The following is a 16,358-nucleotide window of genomic DNA, read 5'->3' as shown; positions in this document are numbered from 1 at the left end:
TGACGGCTGCATCCAATCACACTTAAGTATAACCAAGTATTATAGAAGCCAAAGAATAAGTGCTTCATGTTTTAGCTTGTATATAATCTTGGGAAATAAAAAAAGGATTTACTTGTGGGTTTATTTATGACCGTGAGAGTGCTGCCAATCAAATAGTCCAAGCAGATTGATTTGTTCAGTGCTCTCAAATGTGAATGTAAAGTGGTTCATTCATTTAATCATCATTATCCGACATTTCTTTATGCACGCAGGCAAAACCAGATGGTCCAATCTATGTATGAATGTAATTTTCACATAAGTACCCACACAGCGTATGTCCACAGTATGATTCTGTGTTTGCTCTGTTTTTTTATTTTTTCTTCCAGCACTCTCTCCAGCCGGAGTGATTTTCTCCACAAAAAGCCCCCTGAAAAGGTTTTTACATTTTCGTTTCTGCTCATGTACTTGATGCCTCTTTGTGTGTCAGCCAGACTCCTCTGTCTGGACTCGCATCGATTTTTGTGGAGCACTTTTTAAATCTATAACTCTGCAGGTTGCATGCACAGACATAGAAGCAGCTGTGGTGTGGTGCTCGCAGACAGCAGGTATTACTCTGATGCAACAAAGAAAGTCAGCGGGCAAAGACCGAGGCGTCATGGTAAATACAATGAAAAGACCTTCTTTCACCCTTTACTTGTTCTAGGCTAGTTTTCTCCTGCAAGAAATACCACTTGTGGTACCCATAAAACAATCAGAATTTATAGAAGGGTATATCATACACTATACTACGCTTTAGTGGAAAATCGACCATAACAGTTGTATTATTTATTTTTCCACACTCTAAGTCCATGGGCATTCGTACGGACCTTCTGTTGAGGAAAAGGATATCTGCTTTTCACAACATGTTTTACTTTGTGGACACTCATGCTGATTCAGTGGGATGATCTGGGGACTGAAACAGGCAAAACAATGGAAGTGAAGGGACAACAAAAATGTGCAGACTTGGGCTGAATGCTGAGTTTAAAGCACATATTTGGTACTGATAAGATAATAGTAAACACCATTTTAAAAAATGTTTATACTGCACCTTACATGTGAACCTCAAAGTGCTACAATTTCACATTTAATGTACGTCGCCCTCAAGTGGTTGGGAAGGCATTTCAGAGACATGGAGCCACAGATTATGGCTACCATAGCACAGATTAGTCTTTGGCAGGGTCAGAGATGGGTTTCCTTTGGAGGTGAGAAGTTCCTCAAGATAGGTATGGACATTTCTGTTAATGCATTGGTGATGTCAGCAACCTCATCACTTCGATGAGTTGCAAAATTGTCCAAAATCTCTTGGTATGCTGAAGCATTCAGAGTTTCTTTCACTGGAACTAAGGGGTCAAGCCCAGCTCCTGAAAAACAAGCCCACACCATAATCCCCCCTCCACCAAACTTTACACTTGGCACACTGCAGTCAGACAAGTAGTGTTCTCCTGGCAAGCACCAAACCCAGACTCATCCATCAGATTGCCAGATGGAGAAGCGCGACTGGTCACTCCAGAAAACGCGTCTCCACTGCTCTAGAGTCCAGTGGCGTTGTGCTTTACACCACTGCATCCATCCAGTTGGTGACATATGGCTTGGATGCAGCTGCTCAGCCATGGAAACCCATTCCATGAAGCTCTCTACGCACTGTTCTTGAGCTAATCTGAAGGCCACATGAAGTTTGGAGGTCTGTAGCCATTGACTCTGCAGAAAGTTGGCAACCTCTGCGCACTATGTGCCTCTGAATCCACTGACCCCGCTCTGTCATTTTACGTGGCCTACCAGTTGGTGGCTGAGTTGCTGTCGTTCCCAATCGCGTCATTACTGGACTTGTTGCACAGGTGGCATCCTATCACAGTACCACGCTGGAATTCACTGAGCTCCTGAGAGCGACCCATTCTTTCACAAATATTAGTAGAAACAGTCTGCATGCCTAGGTGCTTGATTTTATACACCTGTGGCCATGGAAATAATTGGAACACCTGATTGCAATTATTTGGATTGGTGAGTGAATACTTTTGGCAATATAGTGTGCATGCAGAGAGTTTAGAGTTTGACAACATCAAAATTCATCATAAATCTTAGATACACTCCTGGTAAAGGTTTCTATAATATGAAACCAATGGTAAACTAAAGAGGTTGACCTTAAATGTAATGTTAAATGTGTAGCTTGTAAAAGAAGTCATGACATTTAGATGCCACTCTTTCAACTTCTCATTTTGATGTAAAAACAATGAATCATTCAGCCTCGCTATCATCCAAAATCTGTTTTTCTTCCAAAACAAGAGGCTGCACTCACAAAAGCTTCCAACCAGTTCAGAAGACAGACTTTGTTTCCTAACAGAATAGATGTGATGGCGGCTTGGATTTCCATCAGAGACACATCCAAACTTTATCTTCCTCGTCTGCTGGCTCAGGCTCAGCTGCAGGAACCTGAAGGAACAGATGGTTGTTGTTTGGATTTCACTGGATCAGTAAATTCCTCCTTCGAAATCTGTTGTTTGATGACATTTTCAGCCGACTTGACTTCACTGAGATTTTATTTGAGATGAGTGAAATATTTGAGCAGTGCTGTGTCATGCCAGAGTCTGGTTCATGGCCACAGAAATGCCAAGTGGATTTAAATGACTTAGCAGGTTAACATAAACTAAATGTTTCAAGACGATAGTTTATTTTAATTTATTGTATCACTTAGAACAATTAGGAGTTAACTGTGCAGTCTAAAGGCTTAAAGTGCTTCACAATTAAACAGATGTGTAGACAAAATCAGCACCATCTCATTTACTTTTCTCACATTTTGCAAAACACAGATGCTGTGAGATCCAAGATTTCATGCTCATCAGCTGTTTAGTAAGCCCTGCCTTATGTATAAAGGGATTGTTATCCTGAAGAAAGAAACCCCAACAGGACAGAAAATCTTCATTCGAGGATAAAGGTGATCACTCAGAGCAACCTAGTATTGATTAGCAGTGACCCCGCCCTCTGAGGCAGGGGTGTCAGACTCAATCACAGCAGGAGCTGAAATCTGAATTTTAGGTTTAACCTGAGGGCCTAACTGGGTCAGGATTTAACCGGAAACTATCAACCATGTTATCACAGGTAATGAATTATGGGGAAAATTAAACAGTGATGATTAAGGATTTGAAAAAAGTCAAAATGATTAAATACCACAGCATCAATGTTACTGTGTGTCCATGTCAAATAAACGCCAAATAAATAAATAAATAAATGATTTAAAGGCTCAAAATCTGAGATAAAAAGTCAACTTTACAAGTCCCAAAGGTCAAAATACAAAATTGAAAGTTAAAAAAAAAAGTTTTTAAAAGGTAAACATATGAGATAGAGTTAAAATCATGAGTTTAAAGGTCAAGATACGAGATAAAATACAAAATCAAGAGTTTAAAAGGTCAAAATAAAAGATAAAATTCTAGATCAGGAGTTTAAAAGGTAAACATATGAGATAGAGTTAAAATCATGAGTTTAAAGGTCAAGATACGAGATAAAATACAAAATCATGAATTTAAAAGGTCAAAATCTGAAATAAAAAGCCAAAATCCAAAAGTTTAGGTCATAATCTTGGGATGCAAAATGAAAATATGAAATTAAAACACAAATTGATTTCTTTCCCTGATTCCTGACTATTTCTACTCTCTACTTTTTCAGATTTGTGTGACATAACAAGGATTTTGTTTTAAATCTTTACATTTTTACGCTAGAGGAAATCTGCAGACCTCGTTCGGGTGAGCCACTTCTAATTAAGATATGAGATGATCTTGTGGGCCAGGTAAAACTGCACCGGGGGCCGCATTTGACCCCCAGGCCTTGAAGTTGACACCCGTGCTCTAAGGGGAGATGTGAGCCAGCAAAGAAACACTGTAGGGGTCCACCATCCATGTTTGGCTTGAATCCCTTCAGCAGGGGTCACGTGTAAAAGGACCAGATAATCAAACTAGAAAAGCACTCGGAGAGTGCAGACCTCCGCCATTAGCCCTATCTCCCAATAGTACAGAATCCTTTAAAAAATTCCTGGATCCAGACGCTGATCTGGATCACTCCCAAAATCTAATCAGTTCTTCCTGATGCCATTTCTGACATTTCCTGAAAATTTCATCAAAATCTGTCCTTAACTTTTTGAGTTATCTTGCTAACAAACTAACAAACAAACAAACAATTAACAAACGAACAAACGGACGGACTGACTGACTGACTGATCACATAACCTCCTGGGGGGAGGTAATAAACTATAGGAAAATACGACCCTAATTCCAAAAAAGCTTGGACTCTGTGTAAAACATACATGAAAACAGAATGCAATGATTGTCAAACTTGTAAACCCACATTTTATTCACAACAGAACATAAACAACATATCAGATGTTGAATCTGAGACATTTTAACATTTCATGAAAAGTTTCAGCTCATTTTGAATATCATGTTAGCAAAACATTTCAAAAAAGTAGGGACAAGGCAACAAAAGACTAAAAAGTAGTATGAATGAAAAAACAGCTGGAGGAGCATTTTATAACTAATTAGGTAAATTGGCCACAGGTCAGTAATATGACTGGGTATAAAAGGAGTATTTTAGAGAGGCAGAGTCTCTCAGAAGTAAAGACAGGCAGATGTTCACCAGCCTGTGAAAAACTGCATCTAAAACTGTTCCTCAACGTAAAATTGCAAAGACACAAGGGCTGAACGATTAGCAAAAATAATCTAATTGCATATTTACTGATATTGTGATTTAATGTGATTTTTTATTACATTGCTCAACGTATGCATTTTTCAACAAATTCAAGCAATAAAATTATAATAACGTACATTCAGTCAGGAACACTCATCATACATTTTACCATTTCATTGCAAAATGGATATAGTCTACAGTTTTACTTGGCAGAGAAGGCTCTGCTCTAAACATGCCACCTGGGTTAGTCAAACAGCTGCTTTGACTTTAGGGAGGTCATGGCTAGAAACCCCCACATGGATGAACACATAAATGACAATGTGTATTAAAAACTATAAATTATTTCAGAAGCAATTAAAGAATATGAGGTTGCAACAAGGTTTAAGCCATAAAGGAGGTGGCTGGGTTGGAGGAGGTTAAGCTTGTAAAGCTGCTGCAAAAAAATTAACGTATTAAGCTGCTATTTTGACATATTTCAAGTTAAAGAAATATTGCAACTTCTGTGATTTGTAAATTGCAGCAAGCCATATTGTAATTTAATCTAATTTGATTAATTGCTCAGCCCTAAATGAAATTGAATACCGTTGCCATCTACAGTCCATAATATCATCAAATGATTCAGAGAACCTGGGGCAAAGACTAAGGTCAAAGGTCAATATTGGATGTTTGTTTGAATCTTGGTGTCCGCAGGTGTGATTCTGTGATGGAAATCACTACATGTGTGCATAGCTTTTACATCTGTAAAGGAACTTTAACTTTCAATGTATTTCTTCCTCTAATATTCTGTGGGCTGGATATGCGTGGTCGTGGTCCTTGGACTAGCTGGACCAGCTGATTATCACAGCTCTACAGTTCAGCAGCAAATCAAAAGTGCACACTTAAGCTGTGGCTTCAGAATCTGAAGGCTTCAGTCTGCTATGTTGAATATAGTTGCAGATCCCTGAAGGACATGTAGCTTAATTTCTTTTTCCATTTGTGTTCAAGAAATTCAATTTGCATTATAGATGAGAAATATTAATGCTGGTGTAATGGATCTTAATAAAAGCTATGGGGCTATTGGGGTGGGGGGTGTACACCTAACTTTTGGTTTTAACTTTAAAGTGACACACTAATGCAACAAAAGGAGTTTAAAATGTATGTTATCTATTATTATCAAATACGGTTGCATTTACACTGTCCTGTGAAAGCATTTTTTGGGTGGTTGAGACAGGACTAAAAAGGCTTTTAATATAAGAAAATAATCAACCTTATGATTAAAAGCAGATTTTTGTATGATGATTAGCTCCCTAACTTTTTTCTTTGCCCCTCATATCAAAGAAAACCTGAGTCCCTCCAGGTCCCACTTGGAAAAAATTTAAATTCAATTAATCCTTTTAATTATTTTCATTGACAACATCCCAACAGGCCTTCTTACTTCATAGATTATTACCAGAAGATCTACAGTGTGTATAAACTATACATTATGGTGACATATTAGGGCCACTAGGAAAAAAGAAATAAATAATAATAAAAAGGTAGTGTTTTTTTCTTAACATTGTTTTTATTAACATATTAATGATAACAAAACATTAATCATGATAACCCCCACCCAAATGGCATGGCATGATTTTATAATCACAAAAATTTTGATTTTTTTTTTCCTCAAAATTTCTGGATCCTCTTTGTCTTTTATTTAATCTTTAAGGGTGGCCATAATACACAGCCGCACATTATGTTTCTAATCATGATTTAAAACAGTGGTTACCAACCAATTTTCCTTGTTGCCCCCCACCACTCATTTTAAAGACAAGCTAAGCCTCCCCAAGACCCCCCCAAAAATATATCATCATATTGTTGCCAAAAATAAACATCGATTTAAGTGTCATTGATAAAAGTGGCTCTTCACAGGTTTTTATTACCTAAATACCATTCTATAAAATGTTTAAGTGCTTTATCATGGTTTTACTTAATATTTGCAACTCTAATTTTACAACCTCAGAGCAGACAATGCCTTGCGCCCCCCCTGAGAACAGTCATGTGCAGACTTAGCCAACATATTAAGGATTTTTTTTTTTTACTTTACTTTGATTTCAACATGAATCTCACTTAATGTATAGTACATGCTTTTGTTGATCATACTGATGTCCTTTTCAACTATGGCAGTGTAAGTTGGTGTGCATGTGGTATGCCCATATGCACATGCATACTTATGGCCATGCACACTGTTAATTTTCTATGTCTTAAATGCTGTTACTATGTCACAGTGTTGTAATTGGTGTTTTTAGATGCCTTCTGTTTAAACTGTTGCTGTACAGCACTTTGGTAGTAACTGTTTGTTTTGAAAGTTCTTTATAAATAATACAATCATGTAAATTTATGCATTTTTCAAACAAAAGTTGTTTAAAAAAATATAAATAACCATATAAAATAATTCTAGGTTTTTTTTAAAGGCATCTCACAACCCCCTTCCAGTTTCTCACAACCCTCAGAACTACTGCCCTAAACAACCATAACAATATAGATAAATGATATTGGTTTTTCCTCGCTACTAGCAGGTAAAAAATACTTGGTACAATCGTCCTGTCTAATTTAACTGTAGGAACTTGGCCTTTTCTAAATAACATAAATTGAATAACATACATTAAAAAAAAATAATTCCAAGCACTTAGAACTTTCATTAAGAAAATAAAATGCTAACAGTAGCTATAATTAACCATCAAATGTCATGTTGAGAGTTTTTGCTGGACCAGTTTCTATAAAAGTGTTGGCCATTCCTCCAAGTAACATTTTTTCTTTATTTATTTATTAATGAATGTGTTTATCTTTTATTTATTTATTTACTTTTTCCTCTTAGGAACATTATAAAAGAGGTCAGTGTTACAGAAGTGCGTCATGTGTGGGGGTTTATCTTTAAATTCATAGCAATAAACATTTTAGAACAGGAAATCAAAACTGTCCCAACCTGTATTCTGCATATTTTTCCTTTTTGTTTCTTATTATTCACAATTGTCTTATAACAATGCGGAATGGGAATAAAGTTGTCCATCCTTTCCTTAAACTCTGATCTTTAAAATCCTCCATGACTTGTGGCTCATTGGAAGTAGCGCGTCTTGTTTCCGAGGTGCACTTGAACGCAGCACAAGTATTCAGCAGGTCATTCAACTTTTTTCCTGATAGTCCAGTTTACTTCCGGGCGTTTGTTTTTAATCTAACGATGTAACTTGCGGGTTTGAGCCCCATAAAAAGGAGGAGGGGTGCTTTTAAAGCGTCATAACATGAGATTAAAAACATTCTGTTGTCTTCTGTTGGATAACCCCCACCTCCTCACCCCCAGCTCCGGCGGAAGCTCAGCGGCTCTCTCCCCCTAGCGGCGGAGCTCTCAGCCGTTGAGCGTCACAGCGCCGGCGTCCCTCCGTCCGTCCCCCAGTCAGAGTGAAAGTTATCTCCGCCTGGAAAAGCGGGGGTTCGGGACTCGCTAGTTTCTACCAGCGCTGCTTCTCACGCTTTCTCCCGGAGAGATGAGGCGGAAAGAAAAGAGGCTCCTGCAGTTCGCAGGGCTGCTCATAGCGGCTCTTCTTTTCCTCCCTAACGTCGGACTGTGGAATTTATACCGGGACAACTCGCCCGAATTAGTGGACGGTCCGGGCGGCATCCCCCAGATTCAGGTAGGGGCTCAGCCACGGGTGGCTTCTCACAGCTACACGGCTCTTTATCTGCTGTCTCGCCGTTGTTATACCCGCTAAAAAGCCCTTTAAATGTGAGTTTGTTGGCCTGAGATGAGGCAGAGATTGCTGCTCGTCTGCCCACTCGTCTCAACCGTTTACTCTCACAACCGCCAACCTTTACATTCCCATACTGGCTGTGTGAATGAGATGCTAAATGGACCTTGTTTTAGCACCGTGTCAGCATGGTTGGTGGTTAGTTACGGAGCAGGATGAAGACACGGCCACGTAGCTAACCCGGAGCTGGGCGTCGCAGTAAAGTTACAATAACACGGACTTCAGGAAGTTGTCAAAATACGAGAGGCTGGCTGCGTTCACAGGTTGACAGGCAGACGTCAGCACACGTTTATCAAGGGGGAATGGAGGGTCATTTTCCTGCTTGGGGATTCACATGGTCATCATTTGGGTTAAAGGAGCAATTCTTCTCTTTTTTTGTCACCCCCTATAAATCACGTGTTATACATATGATGCTTAAAGACCTATGTGCAGAACCAGTAGCCTTTATAAGCACGTCAGACTGAAAGTATTGCTTGTTTTCATTGTGGATCAATCTTTAATACTCTTATATAGAAGGATTTTTTCACTAAAATGAACCGAACAATGATTAAACCTATGCTATTTATGTTTTGTTAAGTGCTTAGGCAGCATCACCTCAAATATTTCCAATATTTTTTAAGAAGAAAGGATTATTTTTGTATTTGTCATCTGCAATGACATGTTTGTGGTTGCTGTTATATGTCAAGGATTCTTACCTGAACAGAAGGACTTTCTACTGGTAGGTGCCGCTCTGTTGCTGTACCTCATTCACGTTTGTTGTTGCTCACTTACATTATCAGCAGAGAATCACTCCCATAATTCCCTGCTACCTTTGATGCTATCATCTTTAATTATTTTGATTAGCAGCAGAATTTACATTGTAACAGAGTTACTGCAGATCTTTGAAAGTATTAAATGGGACTTTTTAAATTTACTTTTTATAAGCTATAAGAGGACCCTTTGACTTAGACATGTCTTTATCAGATTTTTGTCTTCTACCTACATTTTATTTTAATCAGTCTTTTTAGAGTATGTGCTTGTTGTGTATCTTGTAATAAGTATGACCATTTTGTATATTTATTGAAAGGTGGCATTCAATATGCCAAAAATCATCATATTTGGGTGTTTATTAGGGCTGGGCATTGATTGAAAATTAGATTAAATTGCAATATAGCCTGCTGCCCAGAATCATCACATTGTCATTAGAATCTGGATTCAGAAGAAACATTGCAGTAAACATGAACTATTCAGAACAAAACCCACTTGACAGCATTGGGAGACGATTTAAATTTTGCCTTTTTTTCATAAATGTACTGCTTTATGAAGTTTTAAATATATGGCTTTATTAACTTGAGATTTTGAGTTTATAAAGTCAAAATCAATGACTTTGAACTCCTAAATAGTTATTTTTTTTCTTAGAAATTTACTCTGTTATTTGACCAAACCCCCTCATACCAGTACAACGCATTCAGGTTTAAAAACTGCCGTTTAAATTACATTGGTAGTAGGGGTGTGACTCTTTCATATCTCATGATTCAGATGTGTAATATTTGGTGTTTAATCACACTCTTGATAGTTTTTTTTGCATCTAAAAAGCTGTCTGCAAATTGTATAAAATCAAGCACCTAGGCACGCAGACTGTTTCTACAAACATTTGTGAAAGAATGGCTCGCTCTCAGGAGCTCAGTGAATTCCAGCGTGGTACTGTGATAGGATGCTACCTGTGCAACAAGTCCAGTGGTGAAATTTCCTCTCTCCTAAATATTCCACAGTCAACCGTGAGTGGTATTATAACAAAGTGGAAGCGACTGGGAATGACAGCAACTCAGCCACCAAGTGGTAGGCCACGTAAAATGATGGAGCGGGGTCAGTGGATGCTGAGGTGCATAGTGCGCAGAGGTCACCAACTTTCTGCAGAGTCAGTGGCTACAGACCTTCAAACTTCATGTGGCCTTCAGATTAGCTCAAGAACAGTGCGTAGAGAGCTTCATGGAATGGGTTTCCATGGCCGAGCAGCTGCATCCAAGCCATACATCGCCAAGTGCAATGCAAAGCGTGGGATGCAGTGGTGTAAAGCACGCCGCCACTGGACTCTAGAGCAGTTGATACGCGTTTTCTGGAGAGATGAATCACGCTTCTCCATCTGGCAATCTGATGGACGAGTCTGGGTTTGGTGGTTGCCAGGAGAACGGTACTTGTTTGACTGCATTGTGCCAAGTGTAAAGTTTGGTGGAGGGGGGACTATGGTGTGGGTTTGTTTTTCAGGAGCTGGGCTTGGCCCCTTACTTCCAGTGAAAGGAAGTCTGAATGCTTTAGCATACCAAGAGATTTTGGACAATTCCATGCTCCCAACTTTGTGGGAACAGTTTGGGGATGGCCCCTTCCTGTTCCAACATGACTGTGCACCAGTGCACAAAGCAAGGTCCATAAAGACATGGATGAGAGAGTTTGGTGTGGATGAACTTGACTGGCCTGCACAGAGTCCTGACCTCAACCCCATAGAACACCTTTGGGATGAATTAGAGCGGAGACTGAGAGCCAGGCCTTCTCGTCCAACATCAGTGTGTGACCTCACAAATGCGCTTCTGGAAGAATGGTCAAAAATTCCCATAAACACACTCCTAAACCTTGTGGAAAGCCTTCCCAGAAGAGTTGAAGCTGTTATAGCTGCAAAGGGTGGACCAACGTCATATTAAACCCTATGGATTAAGAATAGGATGTCAATTAAAACACTTCACATAAATCTAAAGCCTTTAGAGAAACACATGATGGATCTGTTATTTCTATAACCCGTTCAGATTCCAGTCAGTATAATCATCAGACTGTAAAAATCTGGACAGATGCAGAGACCAGAAAGTAAAATAACAATTTAGCCGATGGCTGATGCTGGTGCTTGTGTTTAATTCATAACTTATTTTGGTGTAACCCTTCGGCAGAGCCAACATTTTTTCTCATGTTTGACTTTAAAAAAGATCAGAGTTTGTGCAACAGATCACATTTCCAACTTAATAATAACTCTTTTCTCTAAATTAGCACTTAGATGTGTGGATTTCTAGCTTTAAACTGATTGGACACACCAGATAAACACAAGTATTTGGTAAATCAGGACTTTATTTGGCTGAATTAAACCGAAACATCAGAGCGAATGTTTCTAAAACCAGAGAAGAGATGATTTATTGAACAGCTCTCGCTGGAGCTGGGTGTGTTTGGTTTTGCTGGTCCTCATGAGAGTTCAGAAAGCTCACCAGAACGGACCCTATTAAGCAAACAATACTGGCTCCTCTAATTCAAATGAGGCAGATCAGCTGAATGGAAGCTTTCACTGATGGTATGCATGTCTCTGTGTGCATTTGTGAGCTTTAGAAGCTGTTGATGTTAGTCCAAATCCTGCAAACTTGCTTTACTGGACTCACTGATTGTAGAATTTTAGTGAAAACACCAAAAGCATGTGTTCATAAATGCCTGTTACAAGCATTTCAAAGCTCTCCAAACAATTTCCCCTGTTATCATTTCATCATTCAGTCTGGGAATGTTGACAAATCCCCATCAGAAGTCCTCAGTCATGTTTCCTGTGCCTGCTTGTTATCAGCTAATTTACAGGCTGAATTATGGGAATAATAAAGCCAGCTTATTCTGCACGCATCTCCTCCAAGGATTACTTCTCCTCAGCTCAAGTTTGACGTCTTAAATGACAGGAGTTGTTATGAACGGGATTAAAGGACGCGTACGAGGTTGGGAAAAGCCTGTTACATATTAGCAATGTGTGTGATAACAGCTGTCAAACTCCACAGCAGTCTGATAACAGACAGAAAGGCTGATTAAAGAGAAGATGCCGACACTCTGCAATAACAGAGGAGCTTTTAAAGAAAGACTGCACCAAAAATCAGCAAAAGAAACACTGAAACTAGTTCCTCTAAATTGCTTTTGCCAAAAATAACAGATCAAGTAAGTGGGGCGTGAAGCTTTGGTTCTTCCTATCCGTCAGCTGTCAGTCATCTGATGTGAGACTAACACATTCTGACACATCGTGTCTCATTATCGATACAGATACCAAATCAAAGCTTAATTGCCTCAGTCATTAGATATGTGGCTATATCAGAGCGTTACAGAGCCTCTGCAGCTGTTATGTTTTCTACCACCATCATTATTTTTAGGCCTAGCTCATCCCAACAGCATGTCCTAACAACATGCAATGCAAGAAAATCAAAACTGATTTGTGTTCACTGTAATCGTGTCCTAACAAGCTGCAAAGCAGCAGGGCATGCTGCACCAGTTTTACCTTAGAGGGATACTTTAACATTTTGGCAAACTCGCCCATTGCCATAATCCCTATAGTCTTAGGAGTAGGTTTGTTACCTTTAGTTGTCGGTGCAAGCTGTTTTTAGATCGGCGAGGCTGAGATGCGAGCTGCTCAGCTAACGTTACGGAGACATATGATATTTCCGGCTTTCTCTCGTCAAACTCATCAAATACACGATTCAACAACTCCAAAACGCTCTCGTGGTCAAGTTGTGACCTGCACATTCACCACACTATGAAACAATCATAACATTACGAGACCGAGTTGTTTTAGTAGCAAATGCAAAGCCGGAACTACACTCCAGACATGGCTGCTGGGCAGAGTGATTTCAAAAACGCATGCCCAGTGGTTTACTCAAGAAAGTATTTCCGAGTATTTGCTTCATGTGTCGGAATGTTACATACTTATACGTTATTATAAGGGGTCTTGGGAGGATCATGGACAGGCCAGGGGCACATATTTTTGCTGGAAAAGCCTGAAAAAGTCTATCTTGCCTAACATGTGACCTTTAATAATATTCACATTCATGTTTCATGCTTGTGTGAACACAGAGACAAAACTTTATTCAGCTCAAAGGCTTGTCAATTCAAAGCACCACAATCCTGTATCTCCAGCTTCAAAATAAAAACACTAGATATTAGACTGTTGGAGAGGCTTAAATTCACAGAGTAGAGAAGTAAATATTTAATGGACGCTTGGAGGACAGAGAGGGTGATCTCTGCTGCTATCTCTGCATGCTGTAAGACCCACTGTGCTTCAGCATTGTCAGAAGACTAATGCTTCAGAATATGACCATTTAAGCATCCTTCTGGGATCATTTCTGGACTATATTCTGTTACTTATTGTTTTGTAGCCTCAATTCATTTTTTAATTAATTTTTACACCACAATAAAAAAACATACCATGGGCTTATTACCGAGGTGTTATCATGCCTTTACATCCCTACAAATTAATGTTACTTGTTTCTCAGACTGGGTAATTCCCACAGTCTCATGATTTCAAACATACCATGCTGATGTTCATGTTGGAAAATAATCATGTCCTATGCAGAATTCACTGTAGTTAGCAGATGATTGTTGTAGATGATTACAGCAAAGACTCCTACAGTGTAAAACACTGATCTGATCCTGTTTAGAAGTTGAGGGAAATCTTGACTTCACAGCTTCATTCAGTGCCAGATGTGACTGCAGAAACTGGTCCTGTGTAGCGAGGCTAGCTGTTGACGCTATCATCTGATTATTGTCTTATCATGGTGTAGATGAAGGCTGATGTTGCTGCAGTGTTTTACCTTGTTTTTGCACAGCTTGCATTTTGCATGACTCGTATCTGATTCCCAATTTTCATGTGTTTGAAACATGAAATAATACTGGATCTCTGCTTTCAGTCTTGCTGGCTGTAGACAGACTTCCTCGTCACTATCACAGTTCATTTGTTTTGATCTGAGGCATACACTGTGTCATCTAGTTAAGCGTCTGCTGCCACCCTAACAGCCCTAACTGTTTCTTTGATGGCTCTCTTTGTAACGTGTATATAAATGTGTTGTATTTTTTTTTATATCATTGTTTATTTTGAGAATCTAACTGGGCTTTGCCACAACTCTTTTGTAAATTTATTCTCTGATAGTTGTGTACTTCTCTGATTTAAATTTCAAAGATTCTGACTGATCAGAACAGCTGACCTCTCACACAGATTTACACACAAACAGAGGAGCGTCTTTCTCTGGACTCTGTTGGCTCAAACAGCTGAAATCATGTGCCTGTTCATGTTGTCCCTGAATGAGTTTTTCTCTCCGCTCTGGCAACCATGGTGTACCTCAGAGCTCCCCCACGGTGACGGTGACAGAACTATAATTTACACATTTCCTCCCTCTTATTAAGGAAACGTGTCAAAGCAGAGGTGAGTCAGCTTCCAGCTGTTTGCTCCAGCAGCTCGGGTTAAGTGAAGGTGAGAGATGAAGAGAGCAGTGTGTAGAATTAAAAAAGGTGATGAAGATTAACCTGTTAGCTGTAGTGTCTCACTGACTGGCGAGTCTGTTTTCATTGACATAAATGTGTAGTATAGTGTGGATAGCGCACATGTATAGGTATACAGTCGTCCAGATTAGCAGCAAATTCACAACATCCTGATGTTGTACCAAAAAAGAAGGACTTTTAGCAGGTTAACAATGCAATAAGTGGATTTTATGATTTTTAGCTTCCTTTTTTGTGTTTTAAGGATGACAACGAGTGAAAACACGTCATTCATCCATTTGGTTTCTCTCCTTCACGACACTTGAAGCAGTTCAAATCTCAAGATAAAGAGTAGGGTTAAGAGTGAAGTGTCACTCTTATAATATTAACTTTGGTCTTAGCTTTAAGTACTGAGCTATGTTGGGATTTTTGAGAAGTCTATTGACTGATCTCACCATGGCTTTTCCTCTTCAGCAGACTGATTGGTGTCCTTAGCACTTGAATAGAAACCTTGCACTTTTTCATCAGTAATGAAAAGAAAGGTATTGAAATGTTTTTGCAGGAAAAAAACTGAATGTTATTGAGGTTTACAAAGGAGTTCAGCGTTTCAGAGACACGAAAACAGCTGCAGCTACTAAAGCATTAAGACTCTCTGCACTACTTCACATCAATAAAATGTTTTAATGTTACTGTTAGAAGTACCTGACATTACCAAGTTCTACAAATGCATTAGCCTAACAACTTAAAGGTGTATTTCTCCTACCCTCAAAGCTTAGAATGTAGGCATAGTAATGACATTTTTATCATGTCTTGTTAGTTAAAAATATCCAACGTTGAAATGCATGTTAAAATCCAGAAGATGAAAGCTGCGCGAGCTGACATACGGTTGCATTTTGCAGTGTTCAAGGTCAATCAGTAAAACGGCAGTTCTGACTCTCTTCTCTTAGATTTAATCATGCATTGCAAAACTGATCTGCAGTTTTGACACATACATCTTGTCACCCTAAAGATGCTCCCTGGGTTAAGCAGCATCCTTTGACCAGAGCCAACTACAGGACATACTGGAACATAAATATGTACATTTTATCAGCTGGTCAGCACTAGGGCTGAACGATTTGGGAAAATAATCTAATAGCAATTTTTTCCCCCACTATTGCAATTTGGATTTGATATGCTATTATTCCTAAAGTACCTTGTATTATTATTTTTTTTTTACCAACAAACACAAGCAATAAATAATTCTATATTATAACAACATAATTAGGGATGGGTACCTTTCGCATTTGAACCGGTACACAACGGTACCCATTTCTGTACTTTTGAGTGTGAATAATATGCAATAATTAATCTAATATAACCTCAAAAGTTCTGATTTTTTAATATCAAAACACTATGAAATATCAGTGTTTTTTTTTAAGTGTTTTTAAAAAATCACTCCAACATGGAAAGCCTAAACTACTTTAACTACCCAGTGTTTTTTCTTTATATTGCACAAATGAAAACCCAGCCCACTACCTCCTATTCCTCTAATTTCCCCTCTTGGAAAAATGTGCGTTGGGGTCCCTGGAGGGAGAATAAGTTTAAAACAAATGAACAATAGAGTATGGAGTCAAAATAACTAACTAAATAAATCAAGGTATAACATTTTACCGATTAAAGTTTTACAAATGAAAATAAACGAAC

General features: G+C 38.9%; 1 protein-coding gene across 1 annotated transcript in view; it reads left to right on the top strand.

The window, feature by feature from the left end:
* Positions 1 to 8,064: 8,064 nt before the first annotated feature.
* The window catches only part of LOC121518347 (polypeptide N-acetylgalactosaminyltransferase 10-like), a 165,705-nt gene continuing 157,411 nt past the window's right edge, over positions 8,065 to 16,358 (top strand). Inside the window, exon 1 of the mRNA XM_041800596.1 lies at positions 8,065 to 8,333. Within this exon, the coding sequence (XP_041656530.1) occupies positions 8,187 to 8,333 (147 nt within the window). The 5' untranslated portion in view covers positions 8,065 to 8,186. The remainder of the gene's footprint in view (positions 8,334 to 16,358) is intronic.

Source organism: Cheilinus undulatus, linkage group 12, assembly GCF_018320785.1.
Source record: "Cheilinus undulatus linkage group 12, ASM1832078v1, whole genome shotgun sequence".
In the NCBI taxonomy this organism is placed as follows: domain Eukaryota; kingdom Metazoa; phylum Chordata; class Actinopteri; order Labriformes; family Labridae; genus Cheilinus; species Cheilinus undulatus.
This window is presented reverse-complemented; position numbering and strand designations above follow the sequence as displayed.